Source organism: Populus nigra, chromosome 15 (assembly GCF_951802175.1).
Source record: "Populus nigra chromosome 15, ddPopNigr1.1, whole genome shotgun sequence".
In the NCBI taxonomy this organism is placed as follows: domain Eukaryota; kingdom Viridiplantae; phylum Streptophyta; class Magnoliopsida; order Malpighiales; family Salicaceae; genus Populus; species Populus nigra.
Window position 1 is genome coordinate 4,297,085 of NC_084866.1, and position 23,177 is coordinate 4,320,261.

The following is a 23,177-nucleotide window of genomic DNA, read 5'->3' on the forward strand; positions in this document are numbered from 1 at the left end:
TCAGTTGATAACACTATTAGATAACATATTGACAAATATCTTATGTATCCAAAACACAACAAAAAAAGTTTTTATAATTTTATTTCATAATAACTTCTTGGTCTTTAGACTTATTGATTTTAATTATCTTTATTTCATTAGATTAATTGATCATGGATGTGATCTTTTTTTTTATTATCATTGTAGTTGACATTATTGTATTTTTTTTTTATGTTTGGAAGGTGGATTGGTTGACTGACATGTTTATGAAGAAAATGTTAAATTGACACATTTGATTATATGAGGATTGAATTATTATTGTAAAGTTATTGAAGTGTTTTTACTTTAATTTTGATTTATTTCTCATATTATCATAGGTATATTATATTTTTAATAAAAGTTTTGTTTCCTATGACATCAATATCTATTATAAGAACTTTTATTTTATAATTTATTTCTCTTGATTTTAACCTTAAAAATGGAGCCAATTTTTTTATTAAAAAAAATAAAACAATGAAAACCAAAATTCTCATGATAGATATATTATATTATAAGAAATAAAAATTTTATATTTTTAAACGGGTATACCTATTTAATCACACTAAATTCAGACTTAGCTCTCATCTCAATTAAATTGATTGAATTATTTTAATCAAGTTTTAATAGAAAAAAATTATTATTCATAAATTAAATTGTATTTACTATAAAATAAAATATGAAAACAAAAATTTCAAATAAACACTTATTTGTAAGAAAAATAAAATATAAGAAACAAAGTAAATTTTTTTCAAAAATCTTAATAGCCAAAAATGTTGGTTACCAAAAAAGCTTAAGTAATAGGCACAAGACTCGTGCTAAGAATTAACAATAACATCCAAAGGCGCTGTGTGTTGGAACAATTTTTCTTATTAGTTACAAAAGATGTTCGGGCAATGCAGACATCTTTTAAAGAAGTAAAAAACGCAACTTGATGCATAATTTAATCACCTATTAAAAAATAGGTAATATGTCATGACCTGATTTCTGAATTCATGACCGACATATGAGTAAGGTTTCTATTCAGATTTCCATACATATGCGAATCCAAACTTACATACAAAACAGATTTCTCCGCAACATGATAATATAACTAACTTTATAGTATAAATAATATCTTGTCTTTGATCAGCCATCACTCAATTTTCAAACTTGGGCTGATTAGGTTGACACCTTTAAACAAATGAATGTGGAGTTACAAACCTCTAAATTGATTAAGAATGGATCCAAATAAAAGGTGTCCACCACCTCTATCAAATTGAGATGGTCTAAGGTGATAATGACGTCAAAATTTCTACGACAAAACCTTGAAAGTGAGTAACTCAGTCAGCCTCGACAGTGCAACTATCTTGCAAAAAATGATTTGGTTTTCATGTGTTCACATACAAAGGCTCCTCAATAGGTCCTTATCAAGGGTTCACAACATTTTTCTCAAGATTAAGAGGCCAATAATGGATTTAAGACTTCCTAAAACCTTATAAATACCCCTTATCAAGCATACTTAGTGCTAAAACAGAAAAGAGGGAAATAAAAAAGAAAAGGATAATGAAATATTAGAAAAAGAAGAGTAATAACAATAAGAAATATAAGGTTAGAGGTCTAAATGTAAAAATCAAGTTTTTTTTAAGCTTTGTAAGCTTGTGAGAGGTAAAACTTTCTAAAAAAATACTAAGAGAGAATAACTTGTTCTAAGTATACATTGTAGACCCAAAAGTAGGTTCTTAGTGACTTGTTTTTGTTTTGTTTATGTTTATGTTTAGAAGAATAAAAAGAGGTTTGGATGCTTAACAAATAATGTTTCATTCATCTCTTTGTTGCTTTGATTTCTATATAATGTAGTTATTTAAAAGTTTTTTTTTATGTTTTAATGTATTAAAGTTTCTATTAAAGTTTTTATTTTGATATATAAATGTTTTTTTAAGCTTTGGTTTAGTTTAAGTTTTACATTTAAATGCAATGGTGTTTATCCTTGGCTTGTTGAGCCTAATCATGCATAAAAATGGGTTTAGAAAACTAATTTTGAATCCATGTTGTATGAACATGTAGGCTATTTTAAGTTGTTAGTTTCTATATTTAGTATCTCATGCTTCATTTTGATTGTTTGACATTTTTTGTTAGTTTTTAGATTCAAACATGTTTGTGTATGATATTGTGATTTATTGAGATAAAAAGTCATGCTTTAGAAGCAAAAAAATGCCATTTTCTAGGATTGGCAGAGGTAACCTTTGCTAGAAAATTTCTGGGCATTCTAGCATGTTCTTCATGTTGTTGGGAAGATTATTGTCTTAACCACTAGATTTAGACCATGTTTTCTCCATTTCTTTGCACATAATCTTTCCTTATGCATGAATAACCAATAATATAGTGTTTATTTGCATCAATAACATGTTTATAATAATTTTTAATCTTAGAGTTTTTGTTTTAAACTGGAATCCATGTTGGTTAAATCGTGATGATTTAAAGAAAATCAAAGTGAATGAACCATTAATTCTTGATCCTTGAATGATTGCAACCTTTGTATACTATTGATTTCATGAAATCTGGTCTGAATTTGAGTTCACGTTTCTTGGTTCATTTAGATGTTCTTAGTGTTCTTCATTTTTTTGTGTTTGATATGTTTTGTTCAAGATTTTTTTAGTTTTTGTGTTTTTCAGGTGTTTAATCTGTTTTTTTTAATTTGGTTTTGTTTTTGGGTTGTTTTTTTGGGTCAAATTAGGATTTTTAGTTCGGTTTATGGTTGTTGTTACTCATTTTTGGAGCCCACATGCTGGAGATAGTGTGTACCTCTTTTGAATTGAGTGCAAGAGTGTAGCTCATGTTTGTTAGAAAATTGACAAAAACAGAAAAGAAAGAAATGTTTTCGAACCCTGTTTGAGTTGTTTTCTACTCTCTTTAGCATCCCCATTTGTTGCCAAAATCACCAGGTTTCTTAGACTGATTAGAAGTCTTCGTAATGTTAAATTCATTTCTTCTTTATCTGGTCTTTAAGGTTGGATAAATCCCTCAGAATTTGCAAAAAAAAAAAAAAAAACAGATTCTGCTATTGTAATTTTTTGTTCCAAGTTAGGCTTTGATTCTGACTTGGTTTCGTGCAATATCTGACCACCCCAGCTATATTTTGTCACTCATGACATGTTGAAGAATTTACCTACACCTTTATTGAGTCCTGGGGCTCACTGTTCTTATGGCAGACTCTCAGTCATATCGGGATGTTGACATTGTCAGTTTCTGAATCAGATCAGGAGACCCTTTTTGATCAACCAGATCGCTGCCAGATTCTGTTCTTTAAAACGATTTTATCTCACTTCAAATCCTTCATCACAGTTGTAGTCCTGGACGCGTAGATGAATTTGGGATTTTGAATCACTTGATTTCGATATTAAAAGCTCAAGATATTCCTGTTTGAATATCTAAACGCGAAAGTAGAGAATTCTGTCGCGAGAAGGATTCTGACCCGAGTTTTGCACTAAAGACTCTGCTTCCATCACAATTTTGTTACTCATCATTCTTAGGTCATACTCTCAGTCATATCGGGATACTCGGCATTGTCAGTTTCTAAATCAGATCAGGAGACCTTTTTGACCAACCAGATTGCTGTTAGATTTTATTCTTTAAAACGATTTTATCTCACTTCAAATCCTTCATCAAAGTTGTAGTCCTGGACGAGTAGATGAATTTGGGCTCTTGAATCTCTTGATTTCGATATCAGAAGCTCAAGATATTCTCGTTTGAATATCTAATATGAAAGCAGAGAATTCTGTTGTGAGAAGGTTTCCAGCCCGAGTTTTTCAGGTTTTGATTCGAGGGACCCGATTTAATGTTTTAAGGATTTATTGGATTAATTAAAGACAAATTTCAAACTTTGAAAAGTGAATTGGTTTCGTTGGAGGAATTAAAAAAATAGGGTCTGGATCAGAAAACGTTGCAATAATGTATGTTACTTGGCAGCGTAAAACAATACCATCGGATTTAATTAGCATGGTAATGTTCATTGTCATTTTGAGAACAACCCCTCCCCATCTGCAACTCTTTTCTTTTTCTCTACACAACCATTCCCGCTAGTTTTTCTTTTGAATTTCTCCTCTGTTAATTGGCATGCGCAAGAGAGCCCCCTCCTTTTGTCACTCCAGAATTGCAGCAAAGGAAACCATTTTGCGCCTCCTCTGTGACAGCTGCAAAATGACATGAAGAGAGGAACCTCACCATCATCTAATGGCTGAGATTTTATCCCTAATATAGATGGCTGGGATGATGTGTTAATGCTGGAAAGAAATCACTGGAATCAGCATAAAATCAATGAGAATACTTTAGTTTCCTCATTTGCATTATTTGATTGTAAATCAGTCGAGATTTACACCCTAGAATTAGTGCATTGAATCGCATTGAATCATTCCTAAATAGAGCTATATTAGGCTATATATAAGCCTCCTTTACTGACCTACAGGGAAGAAGAAAAACCAAAAAGAGAGGCAGGCAATAGGAGAAGGAAAAGAGGGAGCAGAAGAACGAAAAGAAAAGAACAGGAGTAGAGAGAAAACACAGAGAATAGAGGGAGTTTATGTTTTTTTTTTATCCTTTCGTTACTGTGAAATAAAGGAAAAGGAAAGCAGACCAGAGAAGAAGGGAAAGAGAAGAGAGGAAAATAGAAAAGAAAGACAGAAAAAAGAGGAGAAAGGGAGGAAGAGCAACGAGAGAGAGAGCCGACAACGACACTGTCGAAAGCAGAAAAACACAAAGGCAAGGGCATGAACTCAACACCAGCATAACACGCCTTCATCGACATCTCCCTCATCATCTCCACATAGAGCATCGGTAGAAGGAAAGAAAGAAAAAGAACAGAGACCAAAACCAGCGTGGCCATCGTTTTCGCTGTCCCTAGAAGTAGTGACAACCTGCTGTGCGCAGAAGCTTCAGCACCGTTGTCTTCGTCCGTCTCAGGTACCAGAGAGGGAGAGAAATAAAACATAGAAAACGGGACAGAAAAGAGGAGAACAAGGGGAACGAAGATACAAAAGAAGAACCTACGAACCTACGAACATATATATATTTATATGTAAATGTTTTCATGCATACGGTCCATACCCCAACATATTTTGAATTTCCTTTAAAAAAAAAACAAATATTTGAAGTTTAAAAGAAAATGTGTTTTAACATGGATTTCTTAAACATAAAAAAATTATTTTCTTGCATTCTAGATTTTACAACATGTTTCTAAAACTCCAAAGGGTGCTGGCCAATATTCCAAAAAATACAAAAATCTTATTTTTGGGGGAATTTATCTATTATTCACTATTAATGTTTGAATAAAAAAATCTCAAAGGGATGAATATCCAAAATATTATTGAGAATAACTTGTTATTATTCGCTATTAATGTTTGGATAAAGAAACCCCTAAGTGGCTAATGTCTAAAATATTTTTCTAAGAATAATAAGTCATCACACATCCTTGAAAGAAGCCTCGATTATAATTGGGGACATTTTAATTTTTGACTCTACGGTTTACGAGCCGTGAAAGTATGAAATACTAAGGAAAAAATGGGCTTCTAAAGCACCTTGAATTTCCTTAGATTTCTAACTTAGTTTTTTTGTTTCTCTTTCTTGCGATTTACAAGTCGCAAACACTTGAAATACTAAGAGAAAAATGAGCTCTTAAGCACATTGAATCTCCTTAGATTTCTATCTTACCTATCTCATAAATCATAGGTTATAAATTTAGTCTAAATCAAACACATATTTCAAGAGATTTACATTGGTTCTTCTTGGTACTTTGAAGATATATCTAAGGGTGTGATTCACATTGACCAAGGGTTCTTTCTTTTTAGACTTCGAGTCCAAGTTTGTTCATTATAACAAGCTTATCATAGGAAAACTGATGGGATTAGAAAACACCAACACCATAGCAATTATAAGGCAAACCAAACACCAAGCAGCTTACCTTTGGTAGGGCATACTAGGGGTGCCAATGCCTTCCCTTTACGTAACCAGTCCCTTGCCTTAGAATCTATGAAAGACCAGTTAGGTTTCCTAGTGACCATAATACTAGGTAGCGAGTCCCTTATTCACAAAAACAAAACCCCGAAATCAATTCCCCGCTTCGGGAAGGGTTGCCGTGACGTCGAGCTCTCGCGAGGGTGCGACAATGGTCAAGCTAAAGATTTCGGGTTAAGTTGTTCGGGTCTGGTAAAAAAATAAAACTAAAATAAAATAATATATAAAAGCTTTTTTCTTGCATATGGCTAAAAATCCTAAAGTTATTTAAGCATTTTTTTTAAAAACAATATCTAAAATACTTTGATATTTTTTTAAAGAAAAAATATTGCATGGATTTTAGAACAAGTGTATAAATTCCCAAAGGATTTTGGCATACATTTCAAAAATGACAAAATTATGTTCTTTTTCTTTTTATATGCAGAATTATAAACTTATACGTAAGATATATTTCTGATATGAAATGAAAAGACAATTTATTTTAGTTGGAATTAGAACGGTTAGGTTGTTTTAATTTGATAAGATAAAGATCTCCTTATTAGGGAGGACTTTTCTTAAACCTTCGATAGACCACCGGTTAGAAAACACAACTTTTTGTTAGTTTATATTAGACAAATAAGGAATGCAGTTTACCTCAGGTAAGGCATATTAGAGGTGTTAATACCTTCCCTTTACGCAATTAATTCTCTTTCCCAAACTCTGAGACTAGTTAGAGTTCCTAGTGATCAAAATACTAAGCGAGAACTCTCATTCCCTCTTTTTATGAATAAAGGACAATAATTCCTTGTCCTTTCCTCCACACCATTCCCAACTATCCTGAGTCAGGATGATGATCATCACAACATCGTATACATGCGACAGAATGACGACTCCACCAAGAAACTATATACTAAGCTTTGTGTGTCTAATTGTTGTGTTTGATTTTTTTTTTGTGTTTTACATTTTTTTCTTTAATTTTTACTACTTTTTGTCCATGTCTTATTATCAACGTGCATTCCTTTTATGCTTTAATATATATCGCACATGCATTTGTATATTGGATATGGATTAATGCCTCACACATCACCTTGTTAATTTAATTTTTGAAAATACATATGAAGTTCTAGGTTAGGTGGGGGATTAGCGATCTGCTCTATGACTATTGGTCAGGGTTCAAATATGTGAAACACTCAACTCTGATTGAATCTCAAATCTTTCAATTACAAGATGAACAATTTACCACGTGGTTTAAAACACATGTAAGTAATAGTTAATAATTCTTAACTCTCGTAATACTTGATTTTATTATACGTTTAGTATTTTTAGATCTTGATAGAAAGGTCAATGTTATAATAGGTATTTTTTCAATAAATATGTCTTTCATACTGAAGAGTATAGCTAGGAAGAAAGATCTATAATATTGGAGTTTATGTTAAGAGATCAACTTCTAATGAGTGTTATGTCTTGATCCTGTTACATGCTATCTTCGTAAGATAATAAATGGGAAGACAATGGATATAACATCATCTATATTAAGGTATTTGAGTGATCAAGAAAGGATTCATCACATCTTCTTATATTCTCAAATAGTATTGATTGTTAAATCCTTGCGTAAAATGAGATTTGAAAAGAATTTCAAATCTTATTCGAAGGATCAATGACTATAATGTTGCGAACAAATATGATTTAATATGACAAATGTACTTTATAGTAAAATATCTAAATCAGAACATTATTGATGAAGGATAATAATTACACTGAGAAACCGGTCACTAAAATGTTAAATCAAACCATTTATAACTTTTATAATATTTTGGGGATCATGACACGTGCTAGATGGTTCACTTGATCTTTAAATATAAATCAATCAATTATTGATATGATTATAAATTAAATTGTTTAATTTATTTAATTCTATTTATTTAGAATTATAATTTATATTTAGGTCAACATATTAGGAACCTAATGGGTCACAAACATTAATAACCATTAGTTAGAAATTAAACTGGGATAATTAATCAAGTGTGACTTGATTGAAAATACTTTTAGAAATTAAGTACTAAAATGTATTTAATTTAGGGATTATAATTCTAGTCCTAGAATAATCGAGTAAGGATTTGATTGATTAAATTTCTAAAATTATTCTTAAATAATATATGGATATTATTTAAGGGGCATGTTGATATTTTATCATTTATAGGATTTTTAGGATTCTCTATAAATATAAAGCCAAACCTATTATTTTGGTTGAGAGAAAAGTTATGTCATATAATATTTTTAGAAAAACTACGTAAACCACTATTAGAAAATTGGCTAATAAAAATGAAAATACTGACGGAATTATTTTCATCAGGAGATTGCGGTGAACTTTACCAACAAAATAGTCCCTCGTTGTATCCATTGGTAACCACCAAAAAAATATTCTTTTGGTATATACCGAGAGAATTACAGTGGGAAAACAAAGAATGAAAAAAAACCCTAAGAAGTACGATGATGTGTCATCTTTACAGACAAACTTACCAATGGATTTAAATCTGTCGATTAAATCCGTCGGTAAATCCTTTTGTAATATTTAATTTATGACCTGGCGAGTGACCCTCCACTCTCTCTCCTTATTTATTCTTTTCCTCAATTTTTCTCTAACAAACATTACAAGCCTCCTAATTTTATCATAAACCAACCTCCCACTACAAATCCAACCATCCCAACACCTAGTTTCTCTGCATTCCTATTCTAATTCAAATTTTATTGAGGATTCCCCACTTCAAGTAAGAAAAACTACCCATTTTTTATTTGAACTCAATTTTAAAATGTTATTTTTTATTACATATTTTTGTAATATATGTATTTTGTTTGGTTATTTACTTGTTTTATATTTTTTTTTCCCATAAATATTTGTTGTATGAATGTATGATTTTTACATGTTAGGGTTTGTCTCAGATTTTATAAAATTATATTTGTTTGTAAATTGATGAAATTTAATTTGAATTTGTGACTTAGGTGTTTTATGATGAAATAAATAAATGCTTATTTAACGAGTTCGTTTTATATTTTTTCAATTTTATTGTTGAGTTAAAATTTTTGGTAAATGCATTGAAATTTTAATTAATGTAGGTTATTGATAATGAATTAGTTATAGTATTAAAATAGTTTGAAGAAATTTGAGTTAAACCAATATTCCGTTATTTATTTAGTTTATCTAATTAATTAATACATGTTGTCATCAATATTCTAAATAGGTTTGACATAAGTAATGGATGATCGTTCATGGATGTATCATGATTCACCCGAAGGGTTGCATATGATGAATTATTGTAATGGGATTTAGGGTTTTATTGATTCCCACTATCTAGTCTGAAAAATATTAATGGAGGCGGTATTATATGTCAATGTAAAAGATGTAAAAATAAAAAGTTTCCCAATCTAGATGTTGTAGCGATGCTTCTTCTATAAAAAAAGGTTTATTGAGAGATACTTATGTTGGTTTGCACACAAAGAATCACATGTTCCTCACAAGACCATGGTAGAAAGGATGTTTAGGTCAACTTCTAGTTCTAGCAATGTGCATAAGTTGTAGATGACAATAGTAATCCTTATAGAAATATGGTTATGGATGCGATAAGAATGAATCAGAGTTATGCCGGTCAATGTCCAACAGTAGATGAAGAACCTAATATAGACAAGGCCTAGTTTTTTTTTTTTTTTTATCTTTTGAAAAACTCTAACGAACCATTATGTGATGGGCGCATAAACCATAGTAAATTATTAGTCATTGCATAGGTGTTCACCATCAAGTCAAATCATAGGTTAAGTGAGGCTGATTGTGAAAAAATTATCGAATGGACAAAAAGTATTTTACTTAAACGAAATAGGCTGTAAAAGAAGTTTTATGCTATCCATGATCAAACCCCTGAATCTAGAATACAAAAAATTTAACATGTGTCCAAACTTCTGCATGTTGTACTACCTTGAAAATACAAAGTTAACCGACTGCAAAACATGTGGGCATACTCATTCTAAACCTAGAACTGGTAGGGAAATGACTCTTATTGCACATAGAAAACTTAGATACCTCTCAATCACACCTAGACAACAAAGGTTTTTCATGACACCAAAGATCATTGAGAATAAGATATGGCATCATTCATATGATATGGTGGATGGAGTGATGGTGCACTATTCTGATGTTGAATCCTGGAAACATTTTAATAGGGTGTATCTTTAGTTTTCAGTAGAATCAAGGAACGTTCGTCTTGGGTTATGTATAGACAGATTCAATCCATTTGGTACATTTATTGCTCTTTATTCTTGTTGGCCAATGATACTTGAGGTTTACAACTTGTTATTGGAATGTGCATGAGGTTGAAGTTCATGTTTTTATCTATGGTCATACTCGATCCTAATTGATGCGATCCTAACACCAAAGGATCTATTAGAGGTTCTGGTTGGTCCAGTTATAAGGCTTAGAGCTAAGAGGTTCAAAAAAGCTTTCAATGGACTTCTTCAAGATACATGGGCTAAGGTGGACTTCAAGAGGATATTAAATAATGAGGAGCAAGCCATGATTAATCTAATTCATGTTCAAGAGGGGTTTGTTGGTGGAACCAAGACCATTACACAAGGACTGGGAGAAGAAGACTAGATTCAGATAGTTTGACATTTTGCTACCTTTTTGTTTTATCATAACTGGAGCTATAGGTCGAATTTTGAGGTGATTCTTGTTGGTAAGGAAACTAAACTTCCATATCATTCCAACGGTATATGGCATGCCTTATAATTCTTTAAGACGAGAGAGAACCATCCATTTGAAGTTGGGTTTTGCTGCTGCCAGATAAAATGCAGAAATAACCGAACTTGTATTATTAAATTAGTTGGGCTATTAAACTTTTTTTATTTTGTGAGAAAACACTTGTTTGGGTTTCAAACTTGTTTATTTTATTTATTTTAATTAGTTTGGGCTAGTTTTAGCTTAGGTTGATTATTATTTAAATTGGGTTTATATGTGACCTATTGAGGAAACTAGAGTTTCTGGCTTGGGGTATAAATACTCTTGAGAATAATTTTCAGCACATTTTTTTGCCTAATAATATTTTTATTTTTGTTGACCTTTGGTTGTCAATTTAGGTTCTTGATTGAACTTTCAACTCTTCAAAGAATTGACCAATCTTTGTTGTGAATTTATACTCTGTTTGCTCGTCTCTAAGTGTAGGCGTTGTGATTGAGTTGGTTTATAGTCTTGTTGTCTTGGAGCAGGTCTTTCATTGTGATAAGCTCATCCTATTTTCAGCAAACTTGGAATAGATAGATCTTGGGTTCATGAATTCTATTAAATTCTACGAGGGTTCACATCACTAATAGTCCGAGTTGAAATATAGATGTTTGTCTTCGTCCGTTAATTGATGAGTTGAAGCAGTTATGGTCATCTGAGGCTTTGAGATATGATGTATCGAGGAAATATTTTCAAATAATGGCAGCTTTGATGTGGACAATCAATGATTTTCCTGCATATAGAATAGTTTCTAGTTGGAGCACGTATGGAAAACTAGCATGTCCATATTGTATGGAAAATAACAAAGCCTTCATGTTAACAAATAGCGATAAAACATATTTTTTTATTGCCACAAGCAGTTATTGCCAATGGATCGCATGTGCAGAACGAACAGAAAGGACTTCTATGTTGGCAGAGTTGAAAGCGATGTTGTATTGCCGCTACCATCGGATGAAGAATTGTATGACATGGTATCGGAGTATGATGACATTGTGTTTGGTTTTCAATCCAGTAAGAAAAGGTTTTCTGGTTTTGGTTTGACCCATAATTGGGTAAAACGAAGTATTTTCTAGAAGTTTTCTTATTGGAAGACCAATATCCTCAACCATAACCTTGATGTCATACATATTAAAAAAATCGTGTTAGAAAATATTTTAAACACGATTATGGATGTGAAAGGAAAGACAAAGGATAATATCAAGGCTAGATGGATATATCTGTGTTTTGTAACCGTAAAAATATAGAGTTGGTTTATGATAGGTCACAAGTCGCAAAGCGCAAAACCAGCTTCGCCTTAGACAAGAATGCATAATCGTCTACCAATGGTTTAAGACTCTACATTTTCTTGATGGACATGCTTTGAACATATCAAGGTTGATGAATTTGGAGGATTGTAGATTGTATGGAATGAAGACTCATGACTTCCACATCTTTATACAAATACTCATTTAATTCCATGGAAGTACTTGCTCAACCTTAAGAGAAAAGTAAAAAACTAAGCGCATGTTAAGGCTTCAATATGCAAGGCCTATATTATTGAAGAGATCTCAACATTTATCTTGTACTATTTCAAGCTTCATGTGAGAACAAAGATCAACCGTGTTCCAAAGCATGATGACAGTGGGGAAGTACCATCAAGTGAGAACTTGTCAATATTCTCTCATCCTAAATGACCTTTACCAAAAAATGTTGTGAAGAGAAGATATTTGATAGAAATAAAATCCAGACAAGCATATAATTTTGTTCTATTTAACTGCGATGAACTAAAACCTTTTATTTAATAAGTATAATACTCCATATGTTGTTACTTTCAAACAATTCATCTCTTATATTATCATAAACTAATAGATTAATGAATTCCTCATAAACAACATTGTCAGTTTTTACTGTCCAAAAAACTCACACCTGACTGCATCTTAAATGTTCGATTATAAGATAAATAATTTTTCACGTGGTTCAGAATATATGTAAGGACTATTTAATTAGTCTTATTTCTTAGGATACTTAATTTCATTACACATTTCTCGTTAACTATGATGGAAATGTAATTCATATACCAGGTTTATTAATTGAGAGGGAATGTTAGTGTTACTTTGAATTTACTAAATGAGGTCATGAAAGAAAGGTGAAGTTCTATAATGGACATGTGTTTCATACTAAAGAGTACAGTCAAGGTAAAAAGACATATAATAATGGGGTATGTGTTAAGAGATTGACTTCTAATGAATTTAAAGTTAACTACTATGGGAAGTTAGAAGAGGTCATGATTTTATTCAAATGCTATTGACATGATACCACTGATAAAGGAATCAGAGTAGATCCCTATCATGGTTTGGTTGAAACTAATACAAAGCCTAAACTCCGCAACATCGACGATATCTTTTTTTTTCTCCAATCAATTCCAACAAGTTCATACACTCCTTCCTTGTTCAGGATGACAATGATGAATTAACTATGAGAGTTGATGTTGTTAACTTGATGAGTTAGTTGATCTATATCGAATTTCTTCTTTTAATGACTTAGAAGAAACTGCAAATTTTCGTGTTGTTGAGAATACTTTTGTTGAGGAGTTAAATAATATTTTGAAAACCAATAGACATACACAAGTCGATGAAGATGATGATAATAACGAAATCAATGTAGAGGATTACAATGAATATGATGATGATGAAATTGAAGAAGAAGACAATTCTGATTAATTTATACAACACAAATGTGTAATACCATAAATTGTAATGTAATATTTATAGATGAAATTAACTTTAATGTAATGGCAATGACGTTTATTTATTGTTAAATCATAATGAAGCATTTATTTTATATGATTTTACTATTATACACAGAACTGGCGTTATTGTGTTGTGTGTGCTGCTGTGATTTTAAGTATTTGCAGGATTGATACATTAGGTATACAAATAGAATCTAACAACAAAAATTGTTTTACACTGATAGAAATACCAATAAACTTATAAAATACAAATAAATACACCGACGAATTAAGTCTGTCGGTTTAGAATATTGAATTGTTCCCTTCTAATTATCATTGTTCATTGTGTTCAATACATACCAGATCACCAACAATTAATGCCTCTCGGTATTTTCTTGAGAGCTAAGGTACTATTCACTTCTTGCTTGCACTATTTATTACTAATTAGTACATATAGAATAATTGACAAACGAAAAAAGTAGTCAGTGATAGTTGGCAAGTTTTTTAAAATTTTTGATTAAATTAAAAGTTTCAATTAGACTTTATAAACGGATACACCGATGAAAAAATTAAAAATATTAATATTTAAAATGTCATCGATAAAACCATTGATAAAAAAGCCTCAATTGAAATATTAGAGTTCCTAAAATCAAAATAGACGCGCACATTTCTCTTCTTTTCTCTTCCTCTGCAACTTCTTCTCTTATCCTCCCAAATCTTCATCTTTCTTTCTCTTCTCTCTCTCTCTCTCTCTCTCTCCCCTTCTATCCTCAACCAATTATCTTCTCTTCTCTTCTCTTCTTCTCCACGAGCAAGTATGTCTTCTCCTTCTCTCCTTATCTATTTATTTAATGATTTGTTTGGATTGTTTTTCTCTTCTAGCTCGGGAAAACTCAACATTAAGGTAAGATTCTTTTTTTTCATTTGTTTTTATTTTTTTATTTTTCTATTATTAAGAATTGTATAAATGTTATTGGGATTTGTTTTTATTTCTTATGTTATTAATAATTATATATATGTTGATGGAAATTGTTTTTAATTATTCTGTTATAAATAATTGTATAAATGTTGATGGCAAATTTTTTATTTTGAAAATTTGTTTTCTGTCATAAATAGTTGCATAAATGTTGATGGCAATTTTGTTTTTATTTTTTCTATTATTAATAATTGTATAAACGTTATTGGAAATTTTTAAAATGTTTATGTTCTTTAATGATTGTATATAGATTTTTGATTTTTTTTTTATTTTTGTTTTTTATTTTTCTTTTCTTTAATGATTGTATATAGATTGTTGGAATTCTTTTTTTGAATTTTTATGTTCTTTAATGATTGTATATAGATTGTTGGAATTTTTGTAATTTTCTCTTATTAGTATTGTGTTAGCTAATTGATATGTTGGTGTTAACACAATTTTCAATTTAAAAACAAAATAGTAGCCATCATAAATGAAAAAAATTAAAAATAGCTAAGATAATAGCTAGGATATAAATGAATAGTTTTTAATGTGAAATAATGATACTAAAAATCCTTTAATGTGTTTATATTAACCTCCTATGATCATTTCACAAATGGTCGTAGCAAAATTAATTGAAAATTTGGTTAAATTAACATAATTGAAATTATTCGATTGACATATATTGAAATAAAATCAACTAGTTTGTGGCAATCCAATTTAAATTTTTGTATATGTGCAGATTTAAAAGTTTTGGATAGTATCCTATATAGAGGAAGTACTACCATTTTTTTTTTAAATAGGAATGGTTTACGGTACCATAATCTTTTAATATGAGTAGATGCCTCGGGAAAAGTCAATAACACGTACAAACAAGATTGCTGCTAATTCTTCTAGCAGCACTTCTAACGACCATGATCGAGTCGTTAGGTGCCAACCAAGAATAGACACCTGAGAAACAGGCATCCACTCACGACGCGGGCTTGTCGGGTGCGATACCACCATGTCAAGGAAGGGTCCACTCACAATAGGATCCATTTACCCAAAAGTACGAGACTTTGTGGAAGAATGACCTTTCATTGTAAGTTTGTTTTCCCTTCACATTGACATGTACCAGACTTAGTGAAAAATCACACTGCAACTAGGTAAGATTGAAATCAAGATAAAAAAAATTTAATCATTTTATTATTTATTTATTAACAGATAATTCATTTATACCATATAGGTTGCATGATTTTTGGTACGAGGTGCGATTTGGAAGGATTTCAGACCTCTATATATCGGAGAGGCCATGTGAGTGGAATATATCTAGCAGGTGATGTTTGATCATTTTTTGTGACAATCACACTCCATTATGGAGAACCAAAACTGGCATGTTCACGGTTTTGTTACCATGCACACTGATGGCTCCATTCCATTCATTTCACATGCGAAGCGAATGATAAGATTCTTTTTTAATTATATCCATTTTTTTATTTGTTGTTTTTTTATAAAAATAATTAAATTACAACAATTTTCTCTTGCAGGCTATTGTTCTTGGACACGAACCAAGCTCGATGAAGCTTTTTATAAAAACATACGTATGAATTGATGACCGCTAAAAAAAGGGTGCTACAGTTCATGGATAGTCGAGCTCAACAATTTCTGGTATGTTGTTTTCAACCATTTTTTTCTTAAGTTATTATTTTTTTTGAATTTGCTAACATTTTTGTTCCAGGATACATATAACACTGGGTTAAAGAAGAGATACGATGATGAACTTCGACCCATCCAGATCTTGATCCGGATTTGAGGTTGGAGGTAAGATCGTTCGATGGATCTGATAGAAGATGGGTGTACGATCTCTTTAACACTACAACTGAGTTCTTGTGGACGACCCATACTGTTTCATCTATTGGATGCTCACAATTAGTTCTGAGAACTCAAACTCTTGAGTTCAAGGCAATTTTAGACTAGCGAGTTAAAGATCAAACAACCCATCATGCTGCTGATTATAAACGACATAGGGATGAGACGACCGAACTTCACCGATTGCTATTGGAGATGAGATCACAAATGGATGATACATGTGCTCCCTCTTATTCGCCCCATGGTCCAAACGAAGACCCGTTTCCTCCTTCTCCTCTGGCCCCTCTATTTTAGATTAATTGTATTTGAATTTATAAATGTTTAAACTTGTAATAATTATTTGAATTTTATATTAATTTATTTTTTAATTATTTTTTGTTTCTATTTAATAGATTTTTTTTAAAAAATAAGTTTTTTAATTATTATTGACGAGGTTTCCATTGCCAATGTCATTGTCACAATTTACTCATCGATAGAATAACAAACGGTTTGTTTGACGGTTACATGTCAAATTCACCGACAGACATACCTATTGACGAAAACAATCACTGATGGCTTGACATATGGTTTTTTTTGTCAATAATATGTTATATTCAGTGATGGAAGTATCAAAAAAATGAAGTGGGTAAAGTTTTTTTTGGCGTGCTTTGTCCGCCAGTAAATCCTTCTGTAAAATTATTACCAACAAACCACAAATCACAGACAAGAGTTTTTTCAACGGATTATTTCAATCTATGATTATGTCGGCAAGTTTCTTGCCAACGGACTGAGAGTATAAATACCAACATAAAATTTCATCAGTAAATCTAAAAATTCTGGTAGTGAACACAAAATTAGAGCAAGCACTCCAGGCTTAGTATATTCTTCTCTCCTGAATAGGGATTTAGGAGATTCTCACTGATGGTTCATGTGGATTACTGTTAGAGGTCGGATAATTGAACGACTTGTGATTTACGACAACCCAGCCTTGAAGCATATATTCAAAGCAGAAAAGAAGTTCAGATCTTCAGGTAATTTTCACATAAATCCTAAACAACTCTAGATTTATCTAACGAAATCATTAGAACTCCTAAATAATTTTTAAATTTACTGTTTTCATTGCATATTTGAATTTCAAGAACCTAACAGTTATTGTCGTCCCTAACCATATTAAAGGTCAAATTTTGAACCCATATATAGTAGAGGAGGACATTACATGATTGTAGTCTGTTACCGACACAACGCTTACAAATGCTAAATCATTACAGACTTGCTCTAATTTCACACCATACACAAGCTAATTATTACTTTGATTTCTACGAATAATAATCAATTGAGATATGCCACAAGTGCCAATATATCTTCTAGGGTGGAGATTTTGCTGTAGTTTCTCGTCAGTGTCTAATCTCATGGCCACTCTTCAGAATCAAGCAAATGTGCGAGAGACTCTAGGTCCAAAGTTGCATTGTCTTCAGGACAATGATTCAGTGCCCAGTCCTTGAACATGAGGTCATCAAATAAGCCCAAGGAATATTCAGAACCACTGGACAAATTCCAGTTACAACCACTCTTCATTAGTGTATCTCCGTCTATATCATTTGGTTGAATTTTATTCCACTTCCCGAAATTGAAAAAATCTGAGCCATCATGACATGCATGAACCTCTTCAGTTCCGCAATGAAAATTTGGACCATCTTGTTGATGATTTATCAAGGAAGCTTGAGAGGGGTCGTTCATGGCTGTTGAGGAGAGAATTTCAGGTGGTGGTAGTGGTGTCCGTGTCGGTGTTGGTGACTGTAATGAGAGCAAAACCTTGGTGCACCTAATGGCCTTGGTGCGGATTACTTGGGTTGACTTTGATGGTTGGGTGCTGGTCATGGGTTTAATTGCTCTAGATTTGCTTTGAGAGCTTTGTTTGGATTGTGAACATGATTCGCCTTTAGCTTTTTTCCCCAGAGTAGTGTTCCAGTAATTCTTGATTTCATTATCTGTTCGCCCAGGTAGCCTTCCAGCTATTAGGGACCATCTACTCATTCAAGAATGCTAGTAATAATTACTAGTACTGCTCATAAAAGCATAGGTAAACTGCGTGAAGCACAAACAAGAGAGAGGGGGGGAGAGAGAACCTGTTACCAAGAAGGTTATGGAGCCTGATAATGAGTTCTTCTTCATCATGGGAAATGTTGCCTCTCCTGATGTCTGGTCTAAGATAATTTAACCATCTGAGTCTACAGCTCTTACCACATCTCTTCAAACCTACATACATTCACCATATCCATTTCATTCAACATGAAATCTTATACAAAATTAAGTGCTTTATTTAAATCATGTTTCCATTAAATGAGCATCAACGAACTCGTACATATGCAAAAGCTAAATGTTTCTACGAGTACCTGCTCTCTCGGGGAGGTTTCTCCAGTTGCCTTCTCCATGGGCTTTAATATAAGCCATTAGTATTTTGTCTTCCAAGGCAGTCCAGGCTCCCCTGTTGAGTCCTTCCTTGGAGCAACATGGACTCCTTCCCATCTCTTTCCACGCACCCTACACTCACAAGTATAATAATTAGATAAAACAGGTTATGTGGCTCTTTTATAGGCCAATGCCACACCTAGGTTGGAGACTAAGAGGTTGTCATGTTTTAGCGATCCTTTAATTTGAAATAAATTTATAATTTTTAATAAAATTTAATGATGTAAATTCTTTTATGAAAGTATTTGCACTCATAGCAAGTTACTAGATCATTTATTCACGGGGTGGATCTTTTTTTTCTTTCAAAATGTTAATAAAAATATACTAGCATTGCTAACATGTTTTCAATAAAAAAAATTAAATTGTATAGGGATTGACTCGTTATGATTCAATCAACTTGACAAGTCAAAAGACAATATAGACAATGAGATACATAGTTTGACTAAAAAATCTCAAGACAATATATATATGTATTGAAATGATAAAATATTGGATAAACCCGAGTCAACTTAGGTTAAAATGTAAAATCTCGACCTAGGTCATGAGACCGCAACAAAATCATAGAAAGCAAATAAAAAAAATATTGAAGGTTAATTCTCAATCAACCGATTGTTGAAGAATGAAATTGAAAAAATCAATTAAAAAAAACAAAAAAAAAACCCCAATTAACTTATCAAATCTGAATCATAAAACCGAAATAACCTAATAAAAAGCAGATCAAAATAAATTATGAAGCCTAATTCTCAATCAATTGAATGTTGAAGGATGAAATTGAAAAACAAAATCTATTAAAAAAAGGATCCATAAAAAACCCGAGTTAACCTGAATTAATCCACCAAACCCTTGACTTAGGTCATAATACTACGATAACCTCATATAAAAAACATCGAAACAAATTATAAAATTTAATTCCTAGTCAAACCAAATATTGAATGATGAAATTGAAAAAAAAATCAATTACAAAAAAGGATTAAAAAAAACCTAAGTCAACTTGGTTAAGCTGCAAAACTCACTATTTATGTCGTGAGATTGGAATAACCTCATATAATATAAACTGAAATAAGTTATGAATCTCAATCTCTAATAAATTTAATGTTAAAAGATGAAATTAAAAATAAAATTAAAAAAAATTTGAAAATAAAACTAAATTTAATATTAGAAAAAAAATATTATTTCAATAAATTACTGAGAAGGGAATTAGTGATTTCCCTTTTTAATTAGTTTTTTTTTGTCAGCTAATATACCAACTTGGCATAATGATAAGTTATATACTCATTTGGCTGTAAATGATATTTTACTATATTTCAAATTAGAAAAAAAAATATTGTTTTATACATAAAACTAGCTTCAAAATGCTTTTAAGTAATGTTTGGCATTGTGGCGACTGAAATGAAAGCAAAACCTTGGTGCACCAAGTGGCCTTGGTGCGGATTACTTGGGTTGTCTGTGTTGACTTCGATGGTTGGGTGCTGGTCATGGGTTTAATTGCTCTAGATTTGCTTTGAGAGCTTTGTTTGGATTGTGAACATGATTCGCCTTTAGCTTTTTTCCCCAGAGTAGTGTTCCAGTAATTCTTGATTTCATTGTCTGTTCGCCCAGGTAGCCTTCCAGCTATTAGGGACCATCTACTCATTCAAGAATGCTAGTAATAATTACTAGTACTGCTCATAAAAGCATAGGTAAACTGCGTGAAGCACAAACAAGAGAGAGGGGGGGAGAGAGAACCTGTTACCAAGAAGGTTATGGAGCCTGATAATGAGTTCTTCTTCATCATGGGAAATGTTGCCTCTCCTGATGTCTGGTCTAAGATAATTTAACCATCTGAGCCTACAGCTCTTACCACATCTCTTCAAACCTACATACATTCACCATATCCATTTCATTCAACATGAAATCTTATACAAAATTAAGTGCTTTATTTAAATCATGTTTCCATTAAATGAGCATCCACGAACTCGTTCATATGCAAAAGCTAAGTGTTTCTACGAGTACCTGCTCTCTCGGGGAGGTTTCTCCAGTTGCCTTCTCCATGGGCTTTAATATAAGCCATTAGTATTTTGTCTTCCAAGGCAGTCCAGGCTCCCCTGTTTAGTCCTTCCCTGTAGCAACATGCACTCCTTCCCATCTCTTCCACGCACACTACACTCACAAGTATAATAATTAGATAAAACAGGTTATGTGGCTCTTTTATAGGCCAATGCCACACCTAGGTTGGAGACTGAGAGGTTGTCATGTTTTAGCGATCCTTTAATTTGAAATAAATTTATAATTTTTAATAAAATTTAATGATGTAAATTCTTTTCTGAAAGTATTTGCACTCATAGCAAGTTACTAGATCATTTATTCACGGGATGGATTGATTTTTTTTTTTCTTTTAAAATGTTAATAAAAATTTACTAGCATTGCTAACATGTTTTCAATAAAAAAAAAATTAAATTGTATAGGAATTGACTCATTATAATTCAATCAACTTGATAAATCAAAAGACAGTATAGACAATGAGATAAAAAAACATAATTTGACTAATATATATATATATATATATATATATATATATATATATATATATATATATATATATATAGATGATAAGATATTGGATAGACCCGGGTTAACTTAGGTTAACATGTAAAATCCCGATTCAGGTCATGAGACTGCAATAAAATCATAAAAAGCAAATAAAAAAATATTGAAGGTTAATTCTCAATCAACCGATTGGTGAAGAATGAAATTGAAAAAATTAATTAAAAAAAACAAAAAAAAACTCCAATTAACTTGTCAAATCTGAATCATAAAATAGAGATGACCTAATAGAAAGCAGATTAAAATAAATTATGAAACCTAATTCTCAATCAATTGAATGTTGAGGGATGAAATTGGAAAAAAATCTATTAAAAAAGGATCCATAAAAAACCCGAGTGAACTTGAATTAACCCACCAAACTCTTGATTTAGGTTATAATAATATTTTTTTTCTTCATTTAAAATTTATTTTGATATCAGCATAATAAAATGATAAAAAATACTAAAAAATTAATTTTAAATAAAAAAATTAAAATTTAGACAAACAGTATTTTAAGCACAATGCTAAACTCCGCCTAGTGTTACTTAGCTACTCTTCTTGTTACAATTATTTTCTAAATAAAAGTCCAACAAGAAACTATTAAATTGTTACCCGAATCTGGTTATCTTAGAAATACTATTGCTCAAATTTTGTGGAGCTTTTATCCTTTCCAAATTACAATTGCTTTCATGCGTGTTAAGAGTGAGATCCAAATGGCTTGAATTGTGCTAGATTTGTTGGCTTGCGTGGCAGGGATTCCTCATGTCCACCATACACAAGATCAGGATAGAGGTGAGAAACAATTGACCATTGTGACTCTTAAGCCAATAAAGACCTCATTTTAGAAAATAAAATTTAATTGAGTATGTGTCACAAGATCTAAAATATCATAATTACAAGAAGATTCTCAAAATATATTTTATCTATTTACTCATTTTTCTGTTTGTCAAAAAAACTATTACAACTCTTTATATAAAAAATTAAAAAATTATATATAAAGCATTAGTCTTCCTTGATTTGAATGGAACTTGTTATTAAGTTTAATCTTCAGTTAAAAAATTGTTATCCATCAAGAACATCATTTTATATGTGGGCATCTCCATCTTGGATCCCTTATACTTTTATGTACACCATCTCATCATGGATTTCTAACACAGTACATTCGTACAAGTCGTTCTGTCATATATCCCTAACACAACACCTTTTATGTAGGTTGTCTCATCATGGATCCCACCATAAGAACTTTGAATGATAGCAACTAACGCAGACGAAAACAACACACTAGTTCTTGGACGTCTTTCTCTTGATGGAGAACCTTATTTTTCCCTCTAACACAAGGATGTTCTATTTTGCAATCTCTTCCAGACATGGTTGTTTTGTAGCACACAATGAATCAAAATAACCACCAAGGATTGTTAAATTGTCTTCCAGCCATTGTTATTTAGTAGCATATAACAAACAAAACAACCTCGGATTGCAGCATACAACAAGTAATAACCTGATATCGTTGGGTTTTAATACTAATTGATGCAGACGGAAGAGAAAAATAAATGGGTTTGTTACATGTCAAAACCTTCAAAGACCAAAAACATCTTAAGTATATGGAGACTCTTAAAATACTTAATTTTATTAATTTATGTCTCTACTTGCCAAAAGGCTATCACAACCCTTTATATAGAAAAAAAAAACCTTAATAATATTGAATTAAAAAAAATATTTTCTTTATATAGAAAAAAATACTAGAAATTGGTCATGTTTCTCAATGTCTTGAAAAAGGGAAGAATGCACTCCCACAAGCAAGTAATGAATATGTTAAGGGCAATCAATATCCTTGTAAGGCGTTGCACTTCTTTCATAGTCCACAGGGGCATCATGTTTAGTATGACTTGAGTTTTTTGTGGATTTGGCTT

General features: G+C 31.5%; 2 protein-coding genes across 2 annotated transcripts; both read right to left on the reverse strand.

Annotated features, from left to right (window-relative positions):
• Positions 1–17,317: 17,317 nt before the first annotated feature.
• Positions 17,318–18,775, reverse strand: LOC133673674 (transcription factor MYB123-like). Its single transcript, XM_062094523.1, has 3 exons — positions 18,630–18,775; positions 18,363–18,492; positions 17,318–18,262 (listed from the first exon to the last, which is right to left on the reverse strand). Exons 1-3 carry the CDS (start codon positions 18,760–18,762, stop codon positions 17,644–17,646), a joined length of 882 nt encoding a protein of 293 aa, XP_061950507.1. The 5' UTR covers positions 18,763–18,775; the 3' UTR covers positions 17,318–17,643.
• Positions 18,776–19,936: 1,161 nt separating this feature from the next.
• On the reverse strand, positions 19,937–20,830 carry LOC133674674 (transcription factor MYB123-like). The gene is made up of 4 exons (XM_062095887.1): positions 20,698–20,830; positions 20,431–20,560; positions 20,091–20,330; positions 19,937–19,940 (listed from the first exon to the last, which is right to left on the reverse strand). The coding sequence occupies exons 1-4, from the start codon at positions 20,828–20,830 to the stop codon at positions 19,937–19,939; spliced, it is 507 nt and encodes a 168-aa protein (XP_061951871.1).
• Between the last annotated feature and the right edge of the window lie 2,347 nt (positions 20,831–23,177).

Coding starts and splice junctions, on each gene's coding strand:
- LOC133673674 (XM_062094523.1), bottom strand. CDS start 18,762: ATGGGAAGGAGTCCATGTTGCTCCAAGGAAGGACTCAACAGGGGAGCC. Junction 18,493..18,629: donor AAACCTCCCCGAGAGAGCAG/GTACTCGTAGAA, acceptor GAATGTATGTAG/GTTTGAAGAGATGTGGTAAG. Junction 18,263..18,362: donor CATAACCTTCTTGGTAACAG/GTTCTCTCTCCC, acceptor TTGAATGAGTAG/ATGGTCCCTAATAGCTGGAA.
- LOC133674674 (XM_062095887.1), bottom strand. CDS start 20,830: ATGGGAAGGAGTGCATGTTGCTACAGGGAAGGACTAAACAGGGGAGCC. Junction 20,561..20,697: donor AAACCTCCCCGAGAGAGCAG/GTACTCGTAGAA, acceptor GAATGTATGTAG/GTTTGAAGAGATGTGGTAAG. Junction 20,331..20,430: donor CATAACCTTCTTGGTAACAG/GTTCTCTCTCCC, acceptor TTGAATGAGTAG/ATGGTCCCTAATAGCTGGAA.